The sequence below is a fragment of the Orycteropus afer genome, unplaced genomic scaffold, assembly GCF_000298275.1.
Source record: "Orycteropus afer afer isolate SDZICR_OR568_19922 unplaced genomic scaffold, OryAfe1.0 scaffold00154, whole genome shotgun sequence".
Lineage (NCBI taxonomy): Eukaryota > Metazoa > Chordata > Mammalia > Tubulidentata > Orycteropodidae > Orycteropus > Orycteropus afer.
The window spans coordinates 5624025-5651028 of NW_006921741.1; the positions used below are offsets into that span (position 1 = coordinate 5624025).

The window sequence follows — 27004 nt, forward strand, 5'->3', positions numbered from 1 at the left end:
AACACTCTGCAAAGCCAATCTCAGAGAACAATAAATTAACTGAAATGTGTAAGACTGACAAGCTTAGGGGACAGACAGAAAAGCATTCCAAATATGTATCTTTTTTCTTTTTTAAAAAAAAAGGCTGGACTGTTAATGGATTTTGAGGTAGTTTAGTAATAAATTAAGTACTTCTACCATTTATGAAGCCCCATTAAACATTATGCAAGGCTTTACAATCAAGATATTATTTAAACCTCTAAACCCCATTGTTATCCCCATTTTGGAGATCAGGAAACTAAAACATTAAATAATTTACCCAAAGGCAAAGATCTACTAGTGGCCAAACCAAGATTTTAAACCCTACTTTGATTCCAGAATCTATTAGGGGTTTTCAATATATCCTAAGTAGTTCACCTTACATAAACTACTAGGCAGGGAAATAGCGTTTACTATAGCTTTAATGATTTATTATAGCTTTCATTAGGACTATTCAAGTTTCATGAACTTCTTGAGATTTTCATAGCAAACATTTGGCCAAAAAGTAAGTAATTCTTGGCTATTTTAAAAATTAAAAGCAATACAAATCAATAAATGTTCAAGATTATATCTGATGATTAAATAATTTAGGTAAAAAGTATATTCAAAGTATGAAGTAGTCAATATATACAAGATGGTTCTAAATAGCAGACAATTTAATAATAGTAGGTGATTCAATAATAGTTTTCTGTGCCAGGCACTATACGAGATGTTATAGAGTCATATATGTTAACCTTATGACAGTCCATTTACCTCTTATAGGCAAAAAAAATTAAATACTTGAATATAATCAGTTAAGGCAGTAGTAGGACTGAAATGCAAACCCAAATTCTTTCCATGAGACGAGCTCATAAATTCCACCTTTAAATATACTCAGAAGGAAGGTTGGGCAATCCTACTTCCGTAGTGATACTGCCTCGGAAACCCAAGGAGGGGTCGCTATGAGTCAGGTTTGACTTGACAGCACATAACAACAACAGCAACAACAAAATATACTGCATCCAATTCCTATAGCTAATGTCAAGAATCTAAATTCTCTCTTTGTGTTAAGCCTTACTTAACTTTACTTAAGAACCTACTTAGTTACCTACTTAACTAAGGCAATCTACTAGTGTGCACATAAACCCAGCTGAACTTTAAGGTCTTATTGTTACTGTACTGGTCTAGACTATCTTTGGAGAGACAAAGAAAGATATCAAATTGGCCATGCCTCCTTACAAACTGCTTCTTATATCTATGGCCTTCATATAAGTCTGAGAAAGTGCACTTCTCTTCCCAGAACATCTCCCTAAACTCATGCCACTCTGCTCAAATTAATGTACTATTAAGTTTTATATGAAGAGCTTTACATTCCTTCTGGTTGTAATACCAAAACATTATAAACTCTTTTGAAGAGAAGAGAATGTACAAGTCCTGAGTACAGATTAAAATTAACAAAACAATCACCACGTGCTTAATCAAAGCAACAAAATTAGGCAAACAATGACCTGGTCTTCAAAAGCAAACAAATATATATATTCTTTCCTTAACAAGTTTTTTTTTTTTTAAAAAAAACTTATTTTAAGAAAAAAAAATCCCTCACTCATATAAATTGATCAATTGTAGAGGTACTGTTACCGCTCTCTAAAGAAATGACTATAGGAAAGAGTAGTATATGGATAACTTTGACGGCCACAAAAAGAATCTGACAAAGTCTATCAGGAAAAAAGAAAACAAAGATGAAGCGGAACAGTTACAGAAAAAGTGGGATAAAGGAAGCGGGCAAAACAAATCCAAACAACAAAGGGAATCCAAGCACTTGGCATTCTTTGAATTATAACTTACTAAAAACAGAACATGAGACTTTTTCATGAACATCGTACTTTAAAAAGAACTATTATATTGGCAATAAAGCTAGTTTGTTTTAAATAACCAACATTACATCTCTTCAGAAAAACAAATGCAAGGTACTTGGCTTTTTAGCCAATACTAACCAATCTTCTAATGTTTTCTTTTACTAATGAGAAAGCAGCCTAGATAAGCTCACAGTCATGCACACAGCAGAGCTAGGACCACAACCCACTCTTCTTGACTGCCAATCCAGTGTTCTTACAACTTCAATGAGGAAAAGCTGCTTATTACAATGAGTACCATAAATCAAAAAAAAAAAAACCAACTTCACTGCCGTTGAGTTGGATCCAACTCTTAAGAGACCCTTCTTTGGGTTTCTGAGGCAGTATCACTATGGATATAGATTGCCCAACCTTCCTTCTGAGGAGTGGCTGGTGGGTTTGAACCGCCAGCCTTCTGGTTAGCAGTCAAATGTCTTAGGCACTATGCCACCAGAGCTCCCCATATCACCAAATAAATGCCTCCTTTTGGCAGAGTCAGAGCATATCTACATGGCTTATTCTGGATTGTTCTTAATCCTATAAAGCAGAGGTTGCCAAACTAGTCTGTGGCCTGCTTTTATACAGCTCAATGAACCAAGAATGGATTTTACATTTTGAAAGTGTTGGTTTAAAAAGCAAATGAAACAAAGGGAAATACGTAACGGAGCCTTTGTGCCCTGTAAAGTCTAAAATATTTGTATTCTGGCCCTTTAGAGGAAATGTTTGCCAACTGTGTTCTAGAGCAGAGGCGCTCTGGTGGCACAGTACTTAAAGCACAAAGCTGCTAAACCAAAAGGTTGGCAGTTTGAACCCACCAGCTGTTCTGTGGGAGAAAAATCAGACAGTCTGCTTCCACAAAGATTTACAGCTTTGAAAACCCAATGGGGCAGTTCTACTCTGTCCTATAGGGTTGCTATGAATCAGAATCAACCTGATGGCAGTGGGTTTGGTTTGTTTTCTGGTTCTAGAGAAGTGCTAGCCAATAGAACTTTCTGATGATAAAAAGGTTCTATAAATCTGCAGTGTACAACATAGTAGTACATGTGGCCACTGAGCCCTTGAAATATGGTGATTACAATTAAGGAAGTAAAATTTTAATTTAACATAGTAACATTAATTAATTAAAGTTTAAAAAGCCACATGGTTATTGGCTAATTAGATAATATAGCTTTAGGAATGGCACACTTTGGGTTGCCTTTTCATGTTCTTATTACTGTGGGTAATAAACTGTTAGAATTTTTATTACACAATCCTGCTTCTTAGAAACTTCTAATTTGAGTTGAAAGCCTTCTTAGTAAAAGGCTTTTACAGGCCAGGGGTCAGCAAACTACAACTGCAAGTTTTTGTAAGTAAAGTTTTATTGGCACACAGCCAAACACTTATGTTTACATATTATCTATGGTTACTTTCACTAAAATGGCAGAATTGAGTAGTTGCAACAGATTGTGTGGCCTGCAAGGCAAAAATATTTACTCTCTGACCCCTGAAGAAATTGTTTGCTGACCCCAATTTCAGGCTAATGCCAAATAGATGATATCAGTGGTTTTTAGTTCCCCTTCTGTACTCATTTTTAGAAAATAATTTCATAAAAAAATAAGTAAGTAACAGTAAGATTTTTCTCTTTACTATTACAACTTAACAGATGAGATTTTTCAAAGAAAGTGTACTTTGTACTTTCACTTGTCCTATTTGCCCTCAAAGAGAATGTAGGGGTTAAATGAAAGTCTGTACTTATAAAGAGAAAGAATACTGCACTAGGAAAGCTGTGGATCTCCCTCCTCTAGCTTTACTCGACTACATGGGTTATCTTGGGGCATCTAAGTTTTCTGGGGCTCAGCTGACTCATTTATAAAATGGCAGTAATATTTTCTGCCTAGGATGAGAGCTGGGAGCTGGTCCAAACTTTCTCTGGAGGTCTTTGCAAACTCTGTACCTCCAATTCTATGATTTGTAAGCTTCAAAGGCACCTACCCTCCTTGAGATATGACCATCAACTTTACTTAACCTGCTTTGCTTTCTCTCACCTCTACCCAAAGCTCTAAATTTAAGAAACATGAGGAAATGATACCTCTAAGTATATGTTATACTTGTTATACTTCTCTTGAAAAGTTGGAATAATAATTAACTCTCACAATGGCTTCTGCATCTTTTCACTCTCCTTCTGTGTGAATGTGAAGCAGCTATGACTCCTGAACTTAAACTTACTGCCCTGCTTCCTGCCCCTCTTCAGTGGACACACATGTGATAGTGAAGCCCATGGGCTACTCTGACCTAAAACAAGGAAATATCAGAGAGCACCAACACAAAGGCTTGTTTCTTAATGCCAAAATAAGGTACGTGATTTTAAGAGACACTTGTATCCAAATTTTCTAAATATATACTGGTTCATGTTCAGTAAATACATAGAAATAATAAGTCTATAAAATAAAACTACAAGGGAAATTCTCATAACCCCCCTTCATTATCTAGCATGTATTGTGCTCCACTTGCAAATTCTCTAGAGTAATAAAACAGTGAAATTTATATTTAGTTCCAATTATTCTTTATATAAAATAAATTTTACAGAATTTCGATGACACAAATTATTACACTGTCAGTATATGCATGGTTTGAACTATCAGACTAGATATATCTTAACTAGAGCACAGCATTGGAGCTCTCTCAATTCTCTACTTTTCAACTTGTGTTTTTCCCTGTCCTATCCCCTTCTCTATATACTGTACTCTTACACAAATAACACATTTGTTATACCGTTTATTGTGAACTTCCCAAGGCCCCCTCCCACCCTGCGTTAGTTTCCTATGCATACTATGCATTATATGCATGTGCAAATTATTTACATGGGCGTGTTATAGCCAAAAACAATATAATATACTTAACAGAACATGTGGAATGTGGCCAACTGATCTATTTAGGGTATATTGATGCCTTCTGGCACATTGCTTAATCTAAGGTTTACATTCATATCATCTTAAGCTCTTTCTTTGAGTTGAATAAAAGCAATCTCATCATCTTTTTAAAAAGATTTAGCACCTTTTTAGGAGGATTCAAAAAACATTTTTCAATAAATATTTACTTAAAAACTCACTCTTCTCTGCTTAACTTTGGTATGAAATTTTGCCTTTTTGTGTGTTTTTATATAGCTATTAACGGCTAGTCAAATTAAGTTACTTTTCTGCCTCAGCAGCTACATTGAAATACATGCTTCCTACTTCTCATTTATTTCTAGGTTAACAATGAAGTGAGACTCCCTTAAGAATGGGACGGAAGCTATGTATGGGTTTTAGGCAACTTAAAATTGTACTGTGCAACAGTTAACAAAATAAAGAGGTCATTATCTAACTACTAAGAGTGATAATCACTTTTCCTCCCAAGCGCGCTGTGCGCGCGCGCACACCCACACCCACACCCATACACATATATGAGTTTAAGAGATACTCTTAAATCAACTCTTTAACCAACTCTTTTAAAAACCAACCCTCTGAACTAATAACCAGGATGCTACATGTGATGCTAAATAGTTAAGAGTATTCATTATAATAAAAACATTTAAAAAGTTCAACTTCAAAGGCAATTTTCTTTCCTAAAACTTGCATTAAATTTAGGGACACTAGTGTTAAAAATCTCACCACATTATTGACATTTAGTTCATTTTAAAATTTAATACTAAATCTAAAGTAATTATTTCAGTGTCTTAAAAATAATTAATGGATATGTAAAAAATACTTAGCAGTATAAACATTAATCGGAAAAAAAGGTTAAGTGGTACTTTACCAACAAACATTTCATGAGTAGGTGTCCTAGTAGTAAAAGTGGATACATCTGAAGAAATGGGAAGGTGAACATCACCACTACTTTTTGTGAGGAAAGGATTTAAGCTTGGAATGGCATCATCAACAGCATCTACAGTAGCAGAGAAAGGATCTGTGCAGTCCAAGTGCATTACAGCAAAATGAAGAAAGGAAGCAAATAAATTAGTATTGTAATTAATCAAAAGGCGCAAAGTGAAAAGAGTTGCTGTAATATTGTTTATTAATCTTAAAAGTAAAAATATCAAATTACCAAGATGGAAGACTGCATTTAACGCATTTTTAAATGAATCCTTATACAAAACATTTATGGATCTCTATCAATAGCAGCCTACCTAAGGACAAATTCCTTCTCAAACATCAGAAAGTCAATGGTCAGGTAGTTAAAATAACCACCAAAATGTTTCCATAAAAGAGCCACCCACTCAGGACCCATTTTCCTTACCCAAGATGAGATGTATCAGCTTTGGTGGTACTATATTTACTCAAACAATTGATGTGAATAATTGATACGTTTGTGGTGTAAGTAAAATTTCAAAAAACAAAGAGGTATGGGAATGTAAAATGGTAACACAATGACAGAAAAGTCTGGCAGTTCCTCAAAAAGATAAACATAGAATTACCATGTTGTTGTTGTTGTTATGTGGCATCGAGTCAGACCTGACTCATAGCGACCCCTCTTCGGGTTTCCAAGGCAGTATCACTACGGAAGTAGATTGCCCCATCTTCCTTCCGAGGAGTGGCTGGTGGGTTTGAACCGCCAGCCTTCTGGTTAGCAGTCAAGTGCCTTAGGCACTATGCTACCAGAGCTCCTTAGAATTACCATACAACCCAGCAATTCCACTCCTAGGTATATACCCAGAAGACCTGAAAGCAGGGATTCAAGCAGATACTTGTACATCAATAATCACAGAAGCATTATTTGTAATAGCCAAAAGGTAGAAACAACCCAAGTGTCTAACAAATAATGAATGGATAAACAAAATGCGGTATATATATGCAATGGAATATTATTTAGCCATAACAATGAAGTTTTAATATATGTTACAACACTGATGAACCTTGAAAATATTAAGCTACGTGAAATAGGTCATATGCAAAAGGACAAATATTTTGATTCTACTTATATGAACTATCTAAAATAGGCAAATTCATAGAGACATAGCAGGGTGGGGAGTGGAGAAGGGATAATAATAATGGAGAGTTATTGTTCAATGGGTAAAGAGTTTCTGTTTAGGGTAATGGAAAAGTTTTGGAAGCAGTGGTGATGGTTGTACAACACTATGAATGTTACTTATGTCACCAAATTGTCAAAATGGCTAATTTAATGTTATATATATTATCATAATAAAACTTTTTAAAGGCACAAACAAAACAACAAAATGAAAAAGGGAGGCAACTGCAAATTAAGAGGTAAGTGGATACTTCTAGCATGTGTAAGTAATGCTTGCATAGGTTCAAATGAAGGAAATAAAAAATAAAGACAAAGAAAAGGTCTAATAATGGGGAAAAGGATTTCAGAAAATTAAGAACAGAGACAAAAGCCTGGCTAATAACTGGGAACAGCTCTAAATGCCTAGCTAAAAATTTTAGATTCTTTAAATGATTTGTTGAAAGAGTAATATAAGTATTGTTTCCTACCAGAATCATAGCAAAAATATCTATTATAATAAAATCCTGTATCTAAAGTTATTCTAAAATCATTTACTGTACATATCCTCATTTATGATAATGAGCATTGTAATGGTTGAAAATCATTTATTTTACTTTCTTAAGTAAATGGGAAGAGAAAAAAATGAAGAACAGCAAAATATAGTGTCATAATTTTTCTCTTACACCATAATCAAAGATGAGATGACACTCCTATACTTCTAAAGAGTACCCTCTTCTTATCTAGTTCTTAGCCTTCACTGTGGTACCTTCAGAGTATTAGGCATTATGTTTTACTGTAAGACTGTATGATTGAACAATAAGAAAGTAATGGTCCAACAAACAGTACAGGCACACTTTCCAGTCAGTAAATTCAAGGCTAGTATTCCACAAACCCAAATACAACTGTTTGAAAAATGGAAATATCAAGAAAACATTTAGGTCATTGGTTCAAGTACAACAAATCTTTTTAATAAAATTTTAATTTTTTCTATCAAATGAAAACTTTTTAGGGATTAAGCATTCCTACAGAACATCAATTCACATCCAAAATAAACAAGAGTTACAAAATATATACTATTTAAACTCAAATGATCATGTTTCCACATCTTTCCCACCCATCTACTCCCCAATAAACAGAATAAGGGGAAAAAAATCAGAAGAACTAATTCAGAAATAAAAAGTAGAAAAACTGAAAAAAATAAATAAAAGTAGAAAATGGTCAGATTAAGAAGTTAGTTTTTTGTACTAAAATGAAACTGTAATGAAGACCACTTTAATCTCTGCTTGCATAAGAAAGAAACTGCATTAAGTTTAGAGTTGACCAGTTAGGTTGAAAGTACTGTTTTTAGATACTTAATGGTGACAGTTTTTAACATACTTTATAACTTTGTTAGGCAAGTGTACAAAAGGCAAAACATCTCTAGTCTTCCTTACAAAAGAAATCATGAGAGAAGTCTCTAGGAACAAAGGACATCTATTTCTTTAACAGATTCATTTAGAAGAAAAGACATGTCAGAGAAAGGTTATTTGGTATCTGGTGTTATATTAATTGATACCGTTATGCCTATTCCTCCTTGAGAGGAATCTATGTATAAATACGTGCAAACACATGTAATCAGCCAATAAGAAAAACCAGCTTTGAATATGCTTGACAGAACACTACAGATAATCTAGATGATGCTAATCTACTAGTGACAAACTGACACTATACCAGACATAATGAACAAAAAATTTAATAAGTTATAATAATAATAATGCTCCATCTATAGCAACTTAAACTTTATCTATCTAAGCTGGCAACTCTATTCTAAATCCTTTAAGCTCTTTAAAACAGCTTTTCCCATTATTTTTCTCATTACTCATTAAAAGATTATTTTTCTAATATACTAGTCATTTAAAAGGAGCTCTGGTGGCACAATGCCTAAGGCATTTAACTGTAACCAGAAGGTTGGTGGTTCAAACCCACCAGCCACTCCTCAGAAGGAAGACTGGGCAATCTACTTTCATAGTGGTACCGCTTCAGAAACCCAAGGAGGGGTTGCTATGAGTTGGATCCAACTCGATGGCAGTGAGCTTGGTTTTTCTCTTTAAAAATAGTCCAAAAATTTACAAGGTTGTAGTTACTTCTTGGCCACAGCCAGCTACCTAGAGGGAGTGAGTAGTTGGCCTTGTGTGCTTGGGACAGTAATTGCAGGGGACATTAAGTTCAAGTGTCATAACATACTACACAAAAACATTGTTCTACATATTACTTTGGTGAGTAGCGACTGGGATCTTAAAAGCTTGCAAGTGGCCACCTAGATGCAACTATGGGTCCTTCCTCATCCAGAGCAAAGAATAATGAAGAAAACTGAAAACACATGGAAACAATTATTCCAAGCAACTGGCACACTGTGTGATCCTCAGCCTATACAACTCTGAAACCAGAAGAACTAGATGGTGCCCAGCTACCACTGTCAACCACTAGGAGGGGAATCTATGTAGGAAATCCTGGATAGAGTGGGAGAACAATATGGAACAAAACCCAAAATCATTTAGGAAAAAAAAAAAAGGACCAGGTTTGTTGGTTTGATAGAGCCTGATGGAACACCTGAGACTATGGCCCCTAACTGCCCTTCAGGTCTGGAATTGAACTCACTTTTGTGGCTTACAGCCAAATAAAAGACAGGCATATATGAGCTGAACATTTACATTCAGTAGATACACTCCTTAGAGAGATCAATCATGGGAGAATAGAAGGGGTGTGTACCCACAGGGAGACAGCTCGCTGGGGGCAGGAGTGCAGGGAAGGAAGAACACAGGGAAGTAGTAACTATAGGGAGGAAGTGGGAGGAGAGCTGTTGCATTATGGGAAATTACAGTCAACGTCATGAGACAAAGTGTATGTGAGCTGCTGTATGAAAAGTGAATTTGCTCTGTAAACTTTCACCCAAATCACAGTAAAAATTAAAAAACAAAACCATAGATTTAAAATATCATTTTAAAGTTAAAAAAAAAGTCCAAAAACTTAAAACCAGGAGTAAAATAACACCATAGACATATTATAATCTTAAAGTGTTATATACTTGATACTCATATTTACACATTGAAAATGGAGTTTTAGAAAATGTTATGTGTATCATGTACATGACACCAGTAAAGCAAATTAAGATTCAGAATACATCATTCTTTTTCACTGGATTTAAAGTCCGAAATCTTGCCTAACATAAAGAACAATGTACAAAGCTTATAAATAGTATATATTTTTTAGATCTGCTGTAACTCAAAAGTTTTCAGGGTGATAAAAACTTAAGTCTTCTCAGATATTAGTATTCAGCCCAGTGCTTGTTTAGACTCCAGACCATTTCTTGAAACATCAAAGGCTCATTAATGCAATGAAGGAACAGGAGAGCTTGTGTTCTCTCTCTCATGTCAAATTTTAGGTGGAATCTTAAATGTCTTTCTTATAAGCATACAAACTGTTGTTCTCTTAACTCTACCTTATCACTAACCTACATGTGATTTGGAACACACATTTATTTCTCTAGTGCTTAAGATAAGAATGAAAGTAAATACCAGGTCCATTATTAGCATTTATTTTTAGCAAGAGAAGGATAAAATTTCAGAGTTATAAAAAATATTACATCTTTTGCCTTGTTATATGTTATAAAATCAGCATGACATAAAATGTTACATATTTAAAATGTTCAGGTAAATGGTTAATTTCAAAATGCCTCAGGAATTCACTGTTATGAACAACATTTTTCATATTTATTTATCTTAGTCTAACTTTAATTTTAAAAATAAATTCTTAATCTGAATTTCATACTGATAGAATTATGAAGAATTAAAAGTACTTCACTTAAAATACTCTTCAGTTAGTTAATCATTCAGGGGTCAAAATCCTGAAATTATCAACAACTTAGAAATACAGCCCTCCCCTGATATCTGCAGGGATTGTTTTCAGCACCCTCTACCCACCCCTGTACCAAAAATCAGATGCTCAAGTCCATTATATAAAATGGCACAGTATTTGCATAAACCTACATCCTCCCATCTACTTTACATCATCTCTAGATTACCTGTAATATCTAATACAATATAAATGATACAGAAATAGCACTTTATGCTCCCTCTCTCAGCCTTTGAGAAATTGTTTTAACCATGTAATTGGTTTCTTTTTGTTTTCCCACTGACTATTTTCAATCTGCGCTTGACTGAGTCCATGGATGCAGAACTGGCAGATATGGAGGGCCAACTGTATCTTTATATGAAAGTGAAGACAGGCTTTAATCATGTTTGAGTTGAAGGAATCATAGTAAAGATCACACTCCTTTCCCGGTACATATAATGATAAGCTTTTGGAAAAAACTAATAGCATAATTGCTTTTGCCTCTGCTCCCAATGTATTGATTTCTATTTATTTATTTTGATGCTGAAATCCGGTAGATTTTAGCAGTTTCACTCATAAACAGCAAGCTAAATGCTGAAATAGGAGACAATTCTTATGGAAGGAGCACATAAAGCAAAACAAACTAAAAAGAAAAATAAAACATGTAAGTAAATGCATCCCACCATGCTTATTCATATAATTTTTACTGCTAACAGGACATAGACAATTCTTACAGACTGAAATTACTTAAAATATTCTCTCTTAGTAATAGTCTACCTACCTTAATACATGAGCTCAACAATTCCAAGCAGAACTTTAACTTGTCATTGTTAGAATTCATTAAGCATGATGTCCAGTGAAAACATTTAAGAACTTTACAGTTCAGTTTCTTTAAAATATTAAGTATGTTAGTTCTCATTAAGCCTTGTAAAAATTTTTAATTTAGAAAACCAACTTTTCAACCTAACTTTTATGAAGAAAACTACATTTAGCTTAAAAAAAAAAAAAAGAACGAATGAAATGAGCTAAACACTGCTTATGTGATTCACATTGATTCCACTAGCTTTTTCTAAGGCAATTCATAATAAGGCAGAAAATAAGTATATAAGATTTTGGCAGATTAAAAATCCTAAAATCTAGACATATCATTTAGATATTAAGAAACAACTATCATAACCTTAATTTGCATCCTCAAACTCAAAACTCACTGCCGTCAAGTCAGATCTGACTCACGGCAACCCCTCCTTGGGTTTCCGAGGTGTATCACTACAGAAGTAGATTGCCCAACTTTCCTTCCGAGGAGTGGCTGGTGAGTTTGAACCACCACCCTTCTGGTTAGCAGTCAAGCCTACAGTTCTAAAATAATTTAAAAATCTTTATTGACTTTGAACTATCATTATTTTTAGAAATTATATATCTAGATAAATTAAACTAGCCTTGAGAGACAGGTTAACTTTTACCAAGCTAAGGCTCACAAAATTAGTCTAAAAATCTAGTTTCCCTAAAGTTTCATCATTCCTGTTTATTGCCCAACCTTGAAATGGAAGTATCTTTTTCAGAAAAAAAGAAAATGTCCATTCATTCAACAGGCATTTATAGAGCACCTACTGTATGCCAAAGGAGTTCTGGTGGCACAGCGCCTAAGTAAGACATTTGGTTGCTTACTAAGAAGGTTGGTGGTTCAAACCCACCAGCCTTTCCATGGAAGGAAAATGAGGCATCTACTTCCATGAAGATTGACAGCCTTGGAAATTCAATGGGGGTTGCTGTGAGTCATAATCAACTCAATGTCTGTGGGTTTGGTTTTTTGGGGGTGTTTTTTACTGTATACCAAGAAGTATTCTAGACATTGGAGATACAGTCATAAACAAACTATCAAGAAAATTCTACTTTCACAGCGCTTATATTCCAGCACACTGACTCCAGACTAAAAAGTATTTTTTTGCATATTAATAAACCCACAGAAATGATGTGAACACGCATATAATGAGCATAACACGCACAGGACATTAACATGCAAGGGGTATAGTTACTCGGTTTACTGAAAACATGCAATGTGTATGTTATTTGTGTAAAAATACAGTAAGTACGAAAAGTAACAAAACCAAAAAAAATACATATTTTTAAAAGCTTAAATAATGACAATAAAGATTTTAAAAGCCTTGTTCATAAACTGCAAAATCCCATCAGAACAACAAAGAATTTATTTTTGCTATGAGAGGTACTCCTTGGAAGGAAGATTGGGCAACTTACTTCCGTAGTGATACTGCCTTGGAAACCCAAGGAGAGGTTACTATGAGTCGGAAAGCATTGACTCCACAGCATTGAGTTTATTTTGTTTTGGATGAGACGTAAGTCTATCAAATCAGATTTTACATGTAAGGCCAATATAAATTCTAAGGTAACTTGTCATTCGCTATTTAGATAGTGTCCTTCTTTTTCAAAATTATTTCTTTCCCTCCCAACAATTTTTGGTGCTTATAAAATAATACATAAACTGAAAAGCAAACCCACAGCTTTGAGATGATTTAGACTCACAGTGACATATATAATAGGGTACAACTGCCCCAAAGAGTTTCCAAGGCTTTAATTCTTTATGGAAGTAAACTGCCATATCTTTCTCCCACAGAGCAACTGGTAGGTTTGACCTGTACACCTGTCAGTTAGCAATCGAGTGTTTTAACCACTGTACCACCAGGGCTCCTTAAAATCATACATATATACATACAGACAGAAGTACCAAAACCAAGCCAAAAAAGACTATTCAAAAATGTAGTAAATGTCAAAGTAAAATGGCTTAAATTTTGACATGAACTAAGTAGGCTCTTTTCCACCTCAATAATGGAAGGAAATTAAAACATGATCATATTAAGATCAAAAAACTCCCTGAAACAGAATACAATACTGTTGATACTAGCAGAAAATTCTCTGAATATCACTATCTGATAGGCCTGAATTGAAATCAACATTTTAAATACAAAAGCCTAACATCTGCCCTGAGATTCCTGTTCAGAACATCATTCATTACATGATAATAATACCATCTGAGTTTTACTACAACTTTATTATATACTTACACAAGATCAGTTTTTTCCCCAACAGCATAAGCAATATAGATTTTCTCATTATAGAATAAGAACCCAACATTGAAAGAATGATTCTGTACTTGCACATTTGGTCCTTCTTCTGAATTTTATCTTTATTAAACTGTATTTCATAATTTAACCTAATTACAAATTCCAAAATTCCATTTGTAAATAAATGTCTTTAAGGGCCAAAATTATTTCACCACCATTTGACTATTTCTCAATTTCTCATGCATCAAGTGCAGCTAAACATATTTCAAATAATGAAACACTACAGGATGAGGAAGAGTGACAACTATACAACATACAAGGTAGAATTCATTAATGCTTACCTCCCCATGTACTTGCTACCTGAGAAGCAGTTGACATAGAATGTACAGATGGGTGAAAAGTTGGCTGTTGCAAATCAAGCAGGTCATTTGGCAGCTTTGATGTGCTAAAAAGATATTTTGAAAATGTAATTTATTTATCTGATAAATTTTACTACATTTGCCACCATCCCAAAATGAAAATATTAAAAAGGTAAGTGAGAGAAAAAAATACTAATAATATAAATCTCAAAATGAGAAACAGTTTCAACAAGACAGCAATTACACACCCCTCAGGTAACAGTCTAGAAAAAATAATCAAGCACCTTATCTTAAGTTTACACAGGATTCAGATAACAATAGTTCTTCTTGAAAAGATCAATGCTTTACCCAGGAAAATACTGATTTCCTCATTGAAATAGACTTAAACATTAATTATAAAATATAAAACTGCATGATAATTTAAATTTTTTTCCTATTTTTAATCTTCAGGAAACTTGAATCACATTTACAATACCAGTGTCCTTAATAAAGTAAAATATTCTTTGAACCACATCTCTACTGCCTCTGTAACCAAACACCATAACAATACATGGAGAAAATGATACATGTACATATGGTATAAGCTTATAACAGAGCCATCAGTATAACTGCACAACTCAAAGGAGACACTATCTACATAATATATTTTTTAACCCATGGCTTTAGTGATTAAGGACTAACAACTCAAAACAAGACACCAGAAAATTGATGTTTTAGGCCTGGTAGTTAATATTTTATTTTCACATAAATAACAAACTAAAAACTGGTGTCCTGGCATAGATAATTTTTAACATATACATTCAATAAAATAAGTTCTCAAGACATGTCTTTTAGATATAAAATAGTTTTCATAGACTTCACATATAGCAATACTTTAAAATTCTTACTGAGAAGATGTGTATCTTGAGTCTCAATATGAAAAATGTAGGTCTATCATTCATCTATTCTCTACATCTATGGAAAGGTGTATTAAAAGCTGTACATTTAAATACTATAATCTTGTTGATCATAGTATTTTAAAGCCTGACTTAAAACAGAAAAATCTCATGTCCAAAAATTTCCTGCTCATTCACAATTACTTAACAGTATTTCAACTCAACATTAAAGGTACAATTACAAAAGCATTTAGTGTGTTTGGGAAAAATATAGAACATAAAATAAGCATTATTTAAATGGACTGTAAGATTTGTCCTAATTACTATTAAAGGGGTAAAAAAATTTTTGTATATAAGTAAAATAAAACACAAATTATTTCTTCATCCAATAATTTGTTTCATTCTCAAACATTCAACACTCTTTCCATTTCTCTCTCCTAAACCAGACTTCTTTACAAGGTCCCTAAGATGAGAACTTGCTCCTTAAGAGGTTCAGTAGGGATTAAAGAAGGTAGTAGCATACAAAAAAACAAAAAGTTGAAAGACACAAACCTAAATACAACAAACACATATTAGGATCAGGGAACAGACAGCAATTGAGCATGGAGCAGGCAACAGCTAAGTTAGTAATACTCACAATAAGATGTCACAAGAATCAGTAAATAGTAGGGAACTTTTTAAAGCTGAGCAAATAAATAGCAACAACACAAAATCAAAGTAAAAAACCCTACCATGCTCTAGGGAGCTCTTACCATAAGCCAACCACTATGCTAAATCCTAGTCACTTGAGTGCTTATTAGAAATGAAATTCTTGACCTCCTAGCCTAGACCTACTCAATCAAAAACTCTGAGAACTGACCCCAGGTATCTGTGATTTAATAAATCCTCATTCTGATGTTTAGTAAAGATCAAGAACATTGATGTGGACCATACATTATTTCATTTGTAATCTGAGGACTTAAAAAAGTTTAAGTAATAGAGTCAGAATTAAAACCAGAGCCTGTCTTCCAACTTCTACATTTAAACATTATGAGGTAAAAAAAAGGACAGATTTAGAAAAAGTTAATTATTCTAATTGGCCTGGAAATATTAGATCTCTATTGTTAAGTAGCTTAAATCTGACAAGATTTATAAGTTGATCTAGTAGGCTTCAATATTACAGAAACTTAGAAATTAAACTCTGGGACTACGTTCAAGATTACAGAGTTTAACACCAAGAAATAGATATAAAAGACATTTAATATCCAAGGAAAGGATATTTTGAAACACATATAACACACACACACACTCATATTCACAGTCTTAAACCACTAGACACTTCACAAATATGTCTAATCACAATTACATTTTATACAATGAAAAGTTTGCACAGAGGTAACTCATAATATTCCGATTAGTATAAAGTAGTAATTTAGCCATCTTCCATTTCTTAAAATGCAAAATATAAAATCTTATTACTTTATATTTAGATACACTACTACTAAACAAGGAACGCTGGCAGTGTAGTGCCTAAGGCACTTGACTGCTCACCAGAAGGCTGGCAGTTCAAACCCACCAGCCACTACTCGGAAGGAAGGTTGGGCAACCTACTTCCATAGTGATACCACCTCGGAAACCCAAGGAGGGGTCATTATGAGTTGGATCCGACTCCACAGCAGTGCATTACTAAACAAAACCCCACTGCCATTGAGTCAATTCCAACTCATATCGACCCTACAAGACAGGGCAGGGTTTCCAAAGCTGTCAATCTTAATGGAAGCCGACTACCTCATCTCTCTCTCACAGAGGGGCTAGTGGGTTCAAAGAACGGCCAACTTTCTGGTTAGCAGTCAAATGTTTTAACTACTATACCACCAGAGCCTCATAATACTGCTACCACCACTTATCATCACTTTCTTTGTTTTTGATTATAAAATCATAAATCAAAACAAACTTGAAAAGCTCTGCAAAATTTTTATCAAAAGATTTTAACCTAAATATTCAAAAGTAACTTTAACCCACCTGTTAGAAGAACTAGGGGTAGAAAATATGTCAATGGCTGGTGCAGTCATTATACCCCCTGCTGAGGAGGACACAGGGGAGGCTGCAGTTGTTAAAGAGGTATGAGGTTTCTTTGCAAGTTCTTTTAGTCGCTGTTCCTGTTGAGAAAGGGAACCAGCATAAGAAATTCAGAAACCAGACTTGTTTATATGACCACTAAAGAAAAAGCATTTTCTCATTTTGTTTTGATAGCAGAAAGGTATTTTGCTGGCTGCTTTATTCAGGTATTCATTGTCGGAATGAAAAATTAGGATTACTGAGTTTCACTCCATTTAAAGAGCTTTACATTATATACTGCCAACTCTGTGTAGAGGGCTCTTCTACCTTCAAAATACTTACACTTGTTTTTCCAAATAAACAGAATGTATACACCTACCTTTAAAGCTTTTAAACGAGCCTGTTCTTCCTCTAATGCTGCCTGCTTTTCCCTTTCATCCACTTTGGTTAGAGAGAGGCCAGTGCTTGCCAAGGAAGAGACTGCATTGGAAAGTGTTGTTGCCCTAGGGTAATTGGACAAAGCTGATTTGGCTTTTTGCCAAACACATCACATCACAAACAAATCATATGAAATGGTCTATCAAGCTTGCCATGGATAGGTGCTGTAACCCTGGAGTCAAAACCAGTAAGTACTTCAGATGAAATATTCTACCCATTGACCTATAGGATTATTGCAATTAGAATAATGCTGATTTATACATAGAGTCAATGCTTTTTAAAATAAATGTTAGACTGTGGAAAGGATTTACACAACAGCCTCTTCTAACCCCCAAGGGAAGGAACCAATAAAAATGGGAAAAGAGCTCACATATTCTCCAAGGAAAGCTTTGACAGCTAAGAAGTATTGAATTTCTCAACATACTGATTGGGGTAAACTGGTACACCTCAACATCTTGCCTATTATTATTCATTCTTTTCTGAAAAGACTGGGCTTTCTCATTTTGGCTATCCTGAAAATCTACTAAAAAATTCAAAGAGTAAATCTGTGATTAAAGGTAAGTATTAAAATCCGGTAATGACATTTTAATAAATATAATTTCCTTTCCAAAACACTTAAGTAGTGCTACTAAAAATGCGGGAGCTCTGGTAGCATAGTGCCTAAGGCACCTGACTGCTAACCAGAAGGCTGGCAGTTCAAACCCACCAGCCACTCCTTGGAAGGAAGGTTGGGCAATCTACTTCCACAGTGATACTGCCTCAGAAACCCAAAGAGGGGTTGCTATGAGTTGGGTCTGACTCCATGGCACATAACAACAATCAAAAAAGAAGTTCTGCAACACCAACAAAAATGTTTATTAAGAAGCAAAGGAAAATTCCCTTTGTACTTTATATAAATTCTCCCTTCACTATCTGTAAAAAGAAATTCTCTAAGAAAACATGAGAACTACTCAAGTCACTACCCAAAACAAATCATGCTTACAAGGCTGATACGAGAGGATTTTTGTTACTTACAATATGCTAAGGAGCTCTGGTAGCACAGTGCCTAAGGCACTTGACTGCTAATCAGAAGGCTGGTGGTTCAAACCCACCAGCCAATCCTTGGAAGAAAGACAGGACAATCTACCTCCATAGTGATACTGCCTCGGAAACCCAAGGAGGGGTCGCTATGAGTCGGGTCCGACTCGACGGCACATAACACCACCACCACAATATGCTAGGTTAAATGGTCTTGGAAATCAGTTCAAAGACTAACAGATTATTTAAAATATGTTAATAATCAACCACATGAGATGGCATTAGAAAAAAGGAAGATAAAATTTGGTGTCAGATATTCTAGGTTTGGGTTTCTGTATTACCACTGCATACTTCACATGGCTATTGTGATGGTTAATCAAACTAATGCAAAGATACCTTATAATTATAAAACACCACAAAAATTAATGTATTATATTAACTTTAAGAGAAATTTTGATACTTTGAACATAATTCTAAACTAAGAAGTCAGTATCATCATCTTCACAAAGACTGACGTGTATTGAAGGTCAGGAACCACTCTAAGAGTTTACATGCATTAACTCATTTAATCCTGACAGCAATACTATGAGGTTGGTCTGATAACTCAGAACTTGACCTGGATCCTTCTATTCCCTCAAAAGCATCACACTCCTGCTCTTTGCTGCACAAAATAATGTACCTGCTTGCAGCTGTAGAGTCTTTGATTTTCTTTCCTTCCAAGGAAGCTAAATGTTGTTCCAAAGCATCAAGAAGACTGCTGGGGGCCTGAAATGATACAAATATTAAGAATTTCATGAAAATCAGGAGATTGGTCAAAATAAATCAAGTGTTATCTAACACAAGAAATAACAAGAATATTTAAATAGATGTTCCTCATGTAGTAAGTAACAGTAGAGTTTTAGCTACTTAATAAGAATGGCAATCTTATTTTTATTACATAAGCCTGACATAGTTGAAGTATTAATAAACATAATCAAAACTATAGAAATTATACACTGAGGACTATAAAATATGATGAAAAAAAATTAAAGAAATACATGGAAAGACATCCTGTGTTCATGGATTTGAAGAATTAATATTGTTAAGATGCCCATACTACCCAAAGCAACCTACAGATTCAAAACTATATCTATCGAATTTCCAACAGCCTTTTTTGAGGAAACAGAAAAGCCAATCCTCAAATCACATGAAACTCCAAAAAGCCCCAAACAACCAAAGCAATCTTGAAAAGAATACCAAAGTAGGAAGACTCACAGTTCCCAATTTCAAAACTTACTACAAAGCTACAATAATCAAAGTAGTGTGGTATTGTTATAAAGGCAGACATAAAAATCAATGGAACAGACTCGAGAGTCCAGAAATAAAACCACACATCTATGGTCAATCAACTGGATCTCCACATACAAAAGAATGAAGTTGGACCCAAACTTCACAGCCTATATGAAAAAATTAACTGAAAAATAGATCAATGACTTAAATATAAGAACTAAAATGATAAAACTCTTAGAAGAAAATGTAAAGTGTTGAGACTTAGTTTTTGACAACAGATTCTAAGATAAGACATCAAAAGCATGAACAACAAAAGATAAAACAGATGGTCTCTCCCCAACTGGAGTACTGAACTAAAAATTAAAGAAACATGGAAACAATTAGTCCAAAGGACTGATGGACCATATGAACTCCAGCCTCCATGATCCTGAGACCAGAAGAACTCGATGGTACTGGGCTACCACTACCAACTATTCAGAAAGGGATCACAATACGAAGTCTTGGGTAGAGTGGGAGAAATAGACCAGGCTTACTGGTCTGATAAGGACTGGTGGAACCACAAAGACTATGACCCTTCATCATGCTTTAACCCATTAAGATACCCCTGTGGCTCAACTTTCAGTTAAACAATAGACAGGCCTATAGTGAATAATAATAACACCAAGGAGGCATGTACTCCCTAGAACCACCAATTTTATGAGATCAAAGGACATCATTTGCCCAGGGATAAAACTTAAAAGGCAGAAAGTGATAGGAAAGAAGGATGAACAGAAATGGTAAACATAAGGAGGAAGTGGAAAGAGTGCTGTTATACTGTGATGACTACAATCGATGTTATAAATCAAAATATGTATAAATTGCTTAATAGAAAACCAATGTGCTCTGTAAACTTTCACCCAAAGCACAATAAAAAGTTAAAAGAAAAAAAAATTCACAAAATAGAGACAATACAAAAAGATAAATTGGATTTCATGAAAATTAAAAAAATATTTATGCATCAAAGGACTTTATCAATATAGTGAAGAGAAAAATCTATAGAATGAGAGAAAATATTTGAGAGCCATATATCTGATAAGGGTTTAATATCCAAAATTTATAAAGAACTCTTACAACTTAACAACAAAAAGCCAAATGACCCAATTAAAAAATGGGCAAAGTAGAAAAATCAACCATTCAAGATTAAAAGTGCAGCATTTTGAAGGCCAAGGGCAAAGTTCAGAAGGCAAGAAGGGAAAGGAAGGGAGGAGGAGGAATGGAAATAGGAAACACAGGGAGGAAATGGGATGAGTGATTGCAATGGGAATGGGGATTGCAATCAATGGCATGAAACAAAATGTATATGAATTACTGAATGGATATATACATATGGGCAAAGGACTTGAATAGACATTTCCCAAAGAAGATATTCAAATGGCCATAAATAAACACATAAAAAGATGTTCAAAGAAGTTTGTCATTAGGGAAATGCAAATCAAAACCATGAGGAGATACTACTTCATATATACTTCCCTGAGTGGTACAAAAGGTTATTGTGCTTGACTGCTAACTGAAAGTCTGCAGGTTCAAGTTCACCCACACACACCCTGGAGGAAAGGTCTGATACTCTTAAGTCTAAAAACCAGCCATTAAAAACCCTACGGTACACATGGGGTTGCCATGAGTCAAAATGAACTCAACAGCAGCTGGTTACTGGTTTATTATCAGGCACTGTGCTAGGTGCTAAGGAAACAATAGGGAACAAGACAACAAGATTCCTATCTAATACTCCTATCTAAGCCAAACAGCCAAAGCAGAAAGATTAAAAAAGGGACCAAAAAAAAAAAAAAAAACCTGCATAAACTCTCTATATGAAGAGTTAGTTTAAAATATATATACATATATTTTTCTAAGTATCCTTTTCTAAGTTCAGTTTCTGAAGAATTTTTTTTCAGGGGGAGGAGGGGATGTTGGGAAGGGGAAGACCAAGGGAATATAATCATATACATGCCTTAGATATATAAAGAGAGACAGGTAGGTAGGTAGGTAGGTAGATAAATGTCTTTAGATATATAGTGCTGCTATAATAGAAATACCACAGCAGTGAGTTTGGTTTTTCGGTTTTTTGATAATAGAAATACCACAAGTGGATGGCTTTAACAAATAGAAATTTATTTTCTCACAGCTCAGGAGTTTACTAGTCCAAATTCAGGGTGACAGCTCTAGAGGAAGGCTTTCTCTGTCTGCTCTGGAGGAAGGTTCGTGTCTCTGTAGATTCTGCTCCTGGACAATCTACATGTGGCTTGGCATCTCTCTTCCCCCATGCCTGCTCTGCTCAATTGTTTGATCTCTTTTATATCTTAAAAAGGACTGAGTCAAGATACACTCTCTACTAATCTGACCTCATTAATATAACAAAGACAACCCTTTCCAAAATTGAGGGGCACAATTCAATCCAAAACATATCACAAGCCTCAAGCTCTTGGTTTAAAACCCAAATAAACTAACATGGTTAACACGCAATGAATAGGTAATTTTATGCGGTCATAGTTTTAGAACAATCTTTAGTAACACAAAACATTAAAATTTGTCAAGAAAAGTAACACTGATTCCTTGACAGTAGAGGCTATATATTGTTCATCTTTGTACCCTCACACTTAGCAGTACACAATAGACAGTGAATTGATATTACAACAATACACGTACCTGTGAAAGGTCTGGTATATCACCTCTGTCAATTCCAACTTGCTGTAAGAAAAAGCAGCAATGCATTTAATAGATTAATGATTAAGATGTTTCATAAATAAAGTTTAGGAAAATTACATTTATGGCTAGTACTATGAGCAATATTTTAGACAAACTTTTTAAAAATCCGAAGATTTTTTTTTCCAATGGTTTAGATGTTATATGATGGCTCTGAAGTTATAGAAGGAGGGGAACTATGTTGTTGTTGTTGTTGTTGTTACGTGCCATCGAGTCAGACCTGACTCAGTGACCCCTCCTTGGGTTTCCGAGGCAGTATCACTATGGAAGTAGATTGCCCAACCTTCCTTCCGAGGAGTGGCTGGTGGGTTTGAACTGCCAGCCTTCTGGTTAGCAGTCAAGTGTAGGCACTACGCTACCAGAACTCCTGAGGGGAACTACAGAGTTAGAAATTCAACAAGACTATAAAGTTACCATCACCACGTCTTCTGAGCATCTATATAACCTACCTTAACATAATCTGAAAACTTTATCTCTTCTATGTGTCACATAATAAAAATATTTAGTTAGGAATGGGAAAAGGCTGGCCATAAACAAGTTCCTTCAAGTATATGAGCAGATAAGGAACCAACCTAATACATTGGCTTTCTCTCTTTTCATAAAATATGCTTTTCCTGGCAACTTCCAAAGATAATACCTTTTAAAATCTCATGTTCAATCAATTAGACTAGAGATTCTTACACAAATACTGAGTGATATCTAATTAGGATGCAAGTGGCTCAATACTCAAAGAAGTCCACTTTCATGATTAGGCACTATGCAATTTCCAAAAGAAAAGATAAAATCTGTTCCTATCTATTTCAGCACCCAAATTACAAAAGTGTTTTCCTTCTCACTGCTATATTTCATTCACTACTCATTCTGCTTTTTCCTAAGCTCTCAGGGGCTAATTCCAGAATGATGTCAGTAGAAACTTCAGTAAAATAATTCATACCTTAGTATGAAATGAATAGCTAGTCACTGACTAAAATATTTTTGCCCCACTGGATGTATCTGAAGAGGTTAGTCTTACATTTACCCTAAGAACTAAGACCTCTTAACAATGAAATTCCAAGTCCAAAGATAGTCTGACGATTGACTATTTTATGGTAGGACAGTCTTCGTATTTTTCAGATCACTCACACACAAATGATGGTTTATTCCATCTCAAAATAAGAGCAGCAGATCAGAAGGTAAATGAGAGCTTAATCTTATGTTGGTAACTGTAACTAAAAAATGTAAAAAATATGAGGCCAAAAGGAAAAATCAACAAATTAAATCCTATTTAAAGGAATTTACTAGAATCATAGCATAACCACTATTTTCCTCTGTTTTAGGTATGTGACTGATCTAAAGAAATAGAAAAACTCATTGGTTTCTGCTTGAAAGAGAAATTAAATCCAAATAAATGTCAGTAGACTTTAAAAACAGCTAATTAACAACAAAGCCGTTTTCTTCAAAGGTTTTTATCAGCCTGTTCTATCTTATTCTATTTGCTATAGAATAAAATACTACTTCAGTCATACTGAAGTATTGGAATAACCAACTTGCTAGATCCAGATTAACTTCTTTGATTTAACTATCAATTAAAGCCTAGTCAACTTCCAGAATTATCCTAGGAATATATCTCTGGAAGTAACAGACAGAGGGTGAAGAAGGGACAACAAACAAACCAAAAACATCGTAAGAGCTATTTCTGTGCTATCAAGATAATGCCAGTTAGCATTACCACACTACCTTCTATGACAACTTCAGAAAACTATTTTTTAAAGATCTGCAAAATGATTATCTGATAATCGACATTTATGGGTGTGGTGTAGTAAATTATTTAGTGTGGCTTTTTTTAGCCATAAGTCTTTGTAAAGTCAGTGGTGGAATGAGCAACTGAGGAGCTCCTAACTGTAAATGTTATCCACCTGGGCTATTTTTGTTGGGAATGGCACAACACAGTGTTCTGGGAGGCTCACTCTCTCTTAGGTGCTTACAATTCTGATGTTATGATTGGTTGGTTTGGTTACTCTGCCGAGCTCAAAAGGAGGCCTCCTAGAGGCAGAGGCCTCTCTGACTGAGGAAGACATGCTGCTAAAAGGGACATGTGCTCCTGAAAGAGACACATGCTGCTGGGAAAGAGATGCAAGAGACACGCATAGCTGAGTGAGACACCAAGGGACACGCACTGTTGGGAGAGAGACTGAGCATTTTTCCCGAACCTGAATTGTAGCCTAGTGCTTCCCTAATAAACCCCGTAATCTCCGAGTTCTGTGTGGCCACTGCAGCGAATTATTGGACCCAGGAAAGAGGTGGTGGGTGCTTTGGAAGGAATGGTTGGTGAAATGGCTGGAGGGAGGCAGTGTGTCTGGCCTTGCAGGAATAGGCCTTGGGTTACTGATAGTGACTGTCTTCTTGTGGGGTTAGAGGAGGTCAGGAGATGTGGCCTCCTTGCCTTTTTTGCAATGGGTTTTAGAATCAATGACAGTCATACATTAAGGATATTAAATTCACTTCTACAGAAAATAAAAACATTTTGAATCATGTAGCTCCAGTTACAAGTCCCAATGGAAGAAAGGGATTTGCACTAACAATTATTTTCTACCATATTTAACACAATAAGTTTTCTAAAATACATGAAAAATTCCAAACATAAAAATCACTGCCACCTCTGTGTGCTAAATACCTAATATTACAGAAGAGCAAACAATTTAAAAATAGATTATCTTTCAATATTCAATACTGAACTAACTTATTGTTACAGTATGTATTTTATTCAATAACATTCATAGCATTCAATATAGCATATTGACATGACTGAATATAGACCTTATTATATATAAGACACTGGGAGCTCTGGTAGTATAGTGGCTAAGGCACTTGACTGCTAACCAGAAGGCTGGCGGTTCAAACCCACCAGCCACTCCTTGGAAGGAAGATGGGACAAACTACTTTCGTAGTGATACTGCCTCGGAAACCCAAGGAAGGGTTTCTATGAGTCAGGTACGACTTGAAAGCACATAACAGATGGGGCAATCTACTTCCATATTGATACTGCCTTGGAAACCCAAGGAGGGGTCACTATAAGTCAGGTCTGACTTGATGGCACATAACAACAACAACAACAACAACAACTTTATATGGAAAGAAAAGAGACCTTGGAGAAGCAAAGCACTATTGAAGAAGAAAAACTAAGAGGTCTCACACTGCTGGATCTCAAAACCTACTATACAGTCACAGTAGTCAAAACTGCCTGCTATTGGTTTAATGAAAGATACATAGACCAATGGAATAGAATTGAGAACCCAGAAATAAATCTATTGATATATAGTCAGCTGATCTTTGACAAGGGCCCCTAATCCATTAAATGGGGAAGAGAATGTTTGTTTAATAAATGGTGCTGGCAAAACTGGAGATCCATTTGCAGAAAAATGAAACAAGATTCGTACCTCACACCATACACAAAAACGAACTCCAGATGGATTAAAGACTTAAAAGTGAAACCTAAAACTATACAGTTCCTCAAGGAAAATCTAGGGGAAAATTTAAGGGCCCTAATATATGGCATAAATAGACTGTCAACAGTAACTCAAAATGCACAAAAAGCAGAAGAGAAACTAGATGATTGGGACTTTTTAATAATTAAATTTTTATGTGCTTCCAAAGACTTCTCCAGAGGAGTCAAAAGAGAACCTACAGATTGGTAAAAAATGTTTGGTAATATCATATCTGACCAGGGACTTATCTCTAGAATTTATACAAAACTCCAGCTCCTCAATAACAAAAAGACAAACAATCCAATTAAAAAATGGAGAGAAGACATGAATAGTCACTTCACCAAGGAGGATATTCAAGTGGCCAACAAACATATGAAGAAATGCTCAGGATCATTAGCTATTAGAGAGATGCAAATCAAAACAACAATGAAGTACCATCTTGCTCCAGCACTAGTAGCAAATTTCAACAAGGCAGAAAATAACAAATGCTGGCAAGCATGTTGAGAGATTTGAACTCTCATACACAGCTGGTGGTATAGTAAAATACAACCACTGTGGAAAGCAGTATGGCGATTCCTTCAAAAGTTGGAATTAGAAATACCATTTGACCCAGCCATTCCATTAATAGATGTTGTTGTTGTTGTTATGTGCCATCAAATAGGACCCGACTCATAGCGACCCCTCCTTGGGTTTCTGAGGCAGTATCACCATGGAAGTAGAATGCCACATCTTCCTTCTGAGGAGTGGTTCGTGGGTTTGAAATGCTAAACTTCTGCTTAGCAGTCAAGTGCCTTAGCCACTATGCTACCAGAGCTCCTATTACTAGGTATATATCCTAAAGAACTGAGAGCCATGAGAAGAAGAGATATATTCACACTCAATGGGTCTCTCCTCGTCCAGAGCAAAGAAGAATGAAGAAAACCAAAATTCATGGAACAATTAGTCCTAGTGACTGGTACACCATCCGTTCTGCAACCTATACAACTATGAGACCAGAAGAACTAGATG

General features: G+C 35.1%; 1 protein-coding gene across 1 annotated transcript in view; it reads right to left on the bottom strand.

Annotated features, from left to right (window-relative positions):
• PICALM (phosphatidylinositol binding clathrin assembly protein) overlaps positions 1 to 27004 on the bottom strand; it is a 123952-nt gene that overhangs the window by 22262 nt on the left and 74686 nt on the right. Inside the window, exons 8-13 of the mRNA XM_042781708.1 lie at positions 22476 to 22517; positions 19204 to 19289; positions 17449 to 17572; positions 17034 to 17170; positions 14140 to 14243; positions 5664 to 5813 (exon numbers count right to left, since the gene is read on the bottom strand). Of these exons, the coding sequence (XP_042637642.1) occupies positions 5664 to 5813; positions 14140 to 14243; positions 17034 to 17170; positions 17449 to 17572; positions 19204 to 19289; positions 22476 to 22517 (643 nt within the window). The remainder of the gene's footprint in view (positions 1 to 5663; positions 5814 to 14139; positions 14244 to 17033; positions 17171 to 17448; positions 17573 to 19203; positions 19290 to 22475; positions 22518 to 27004) is intronic.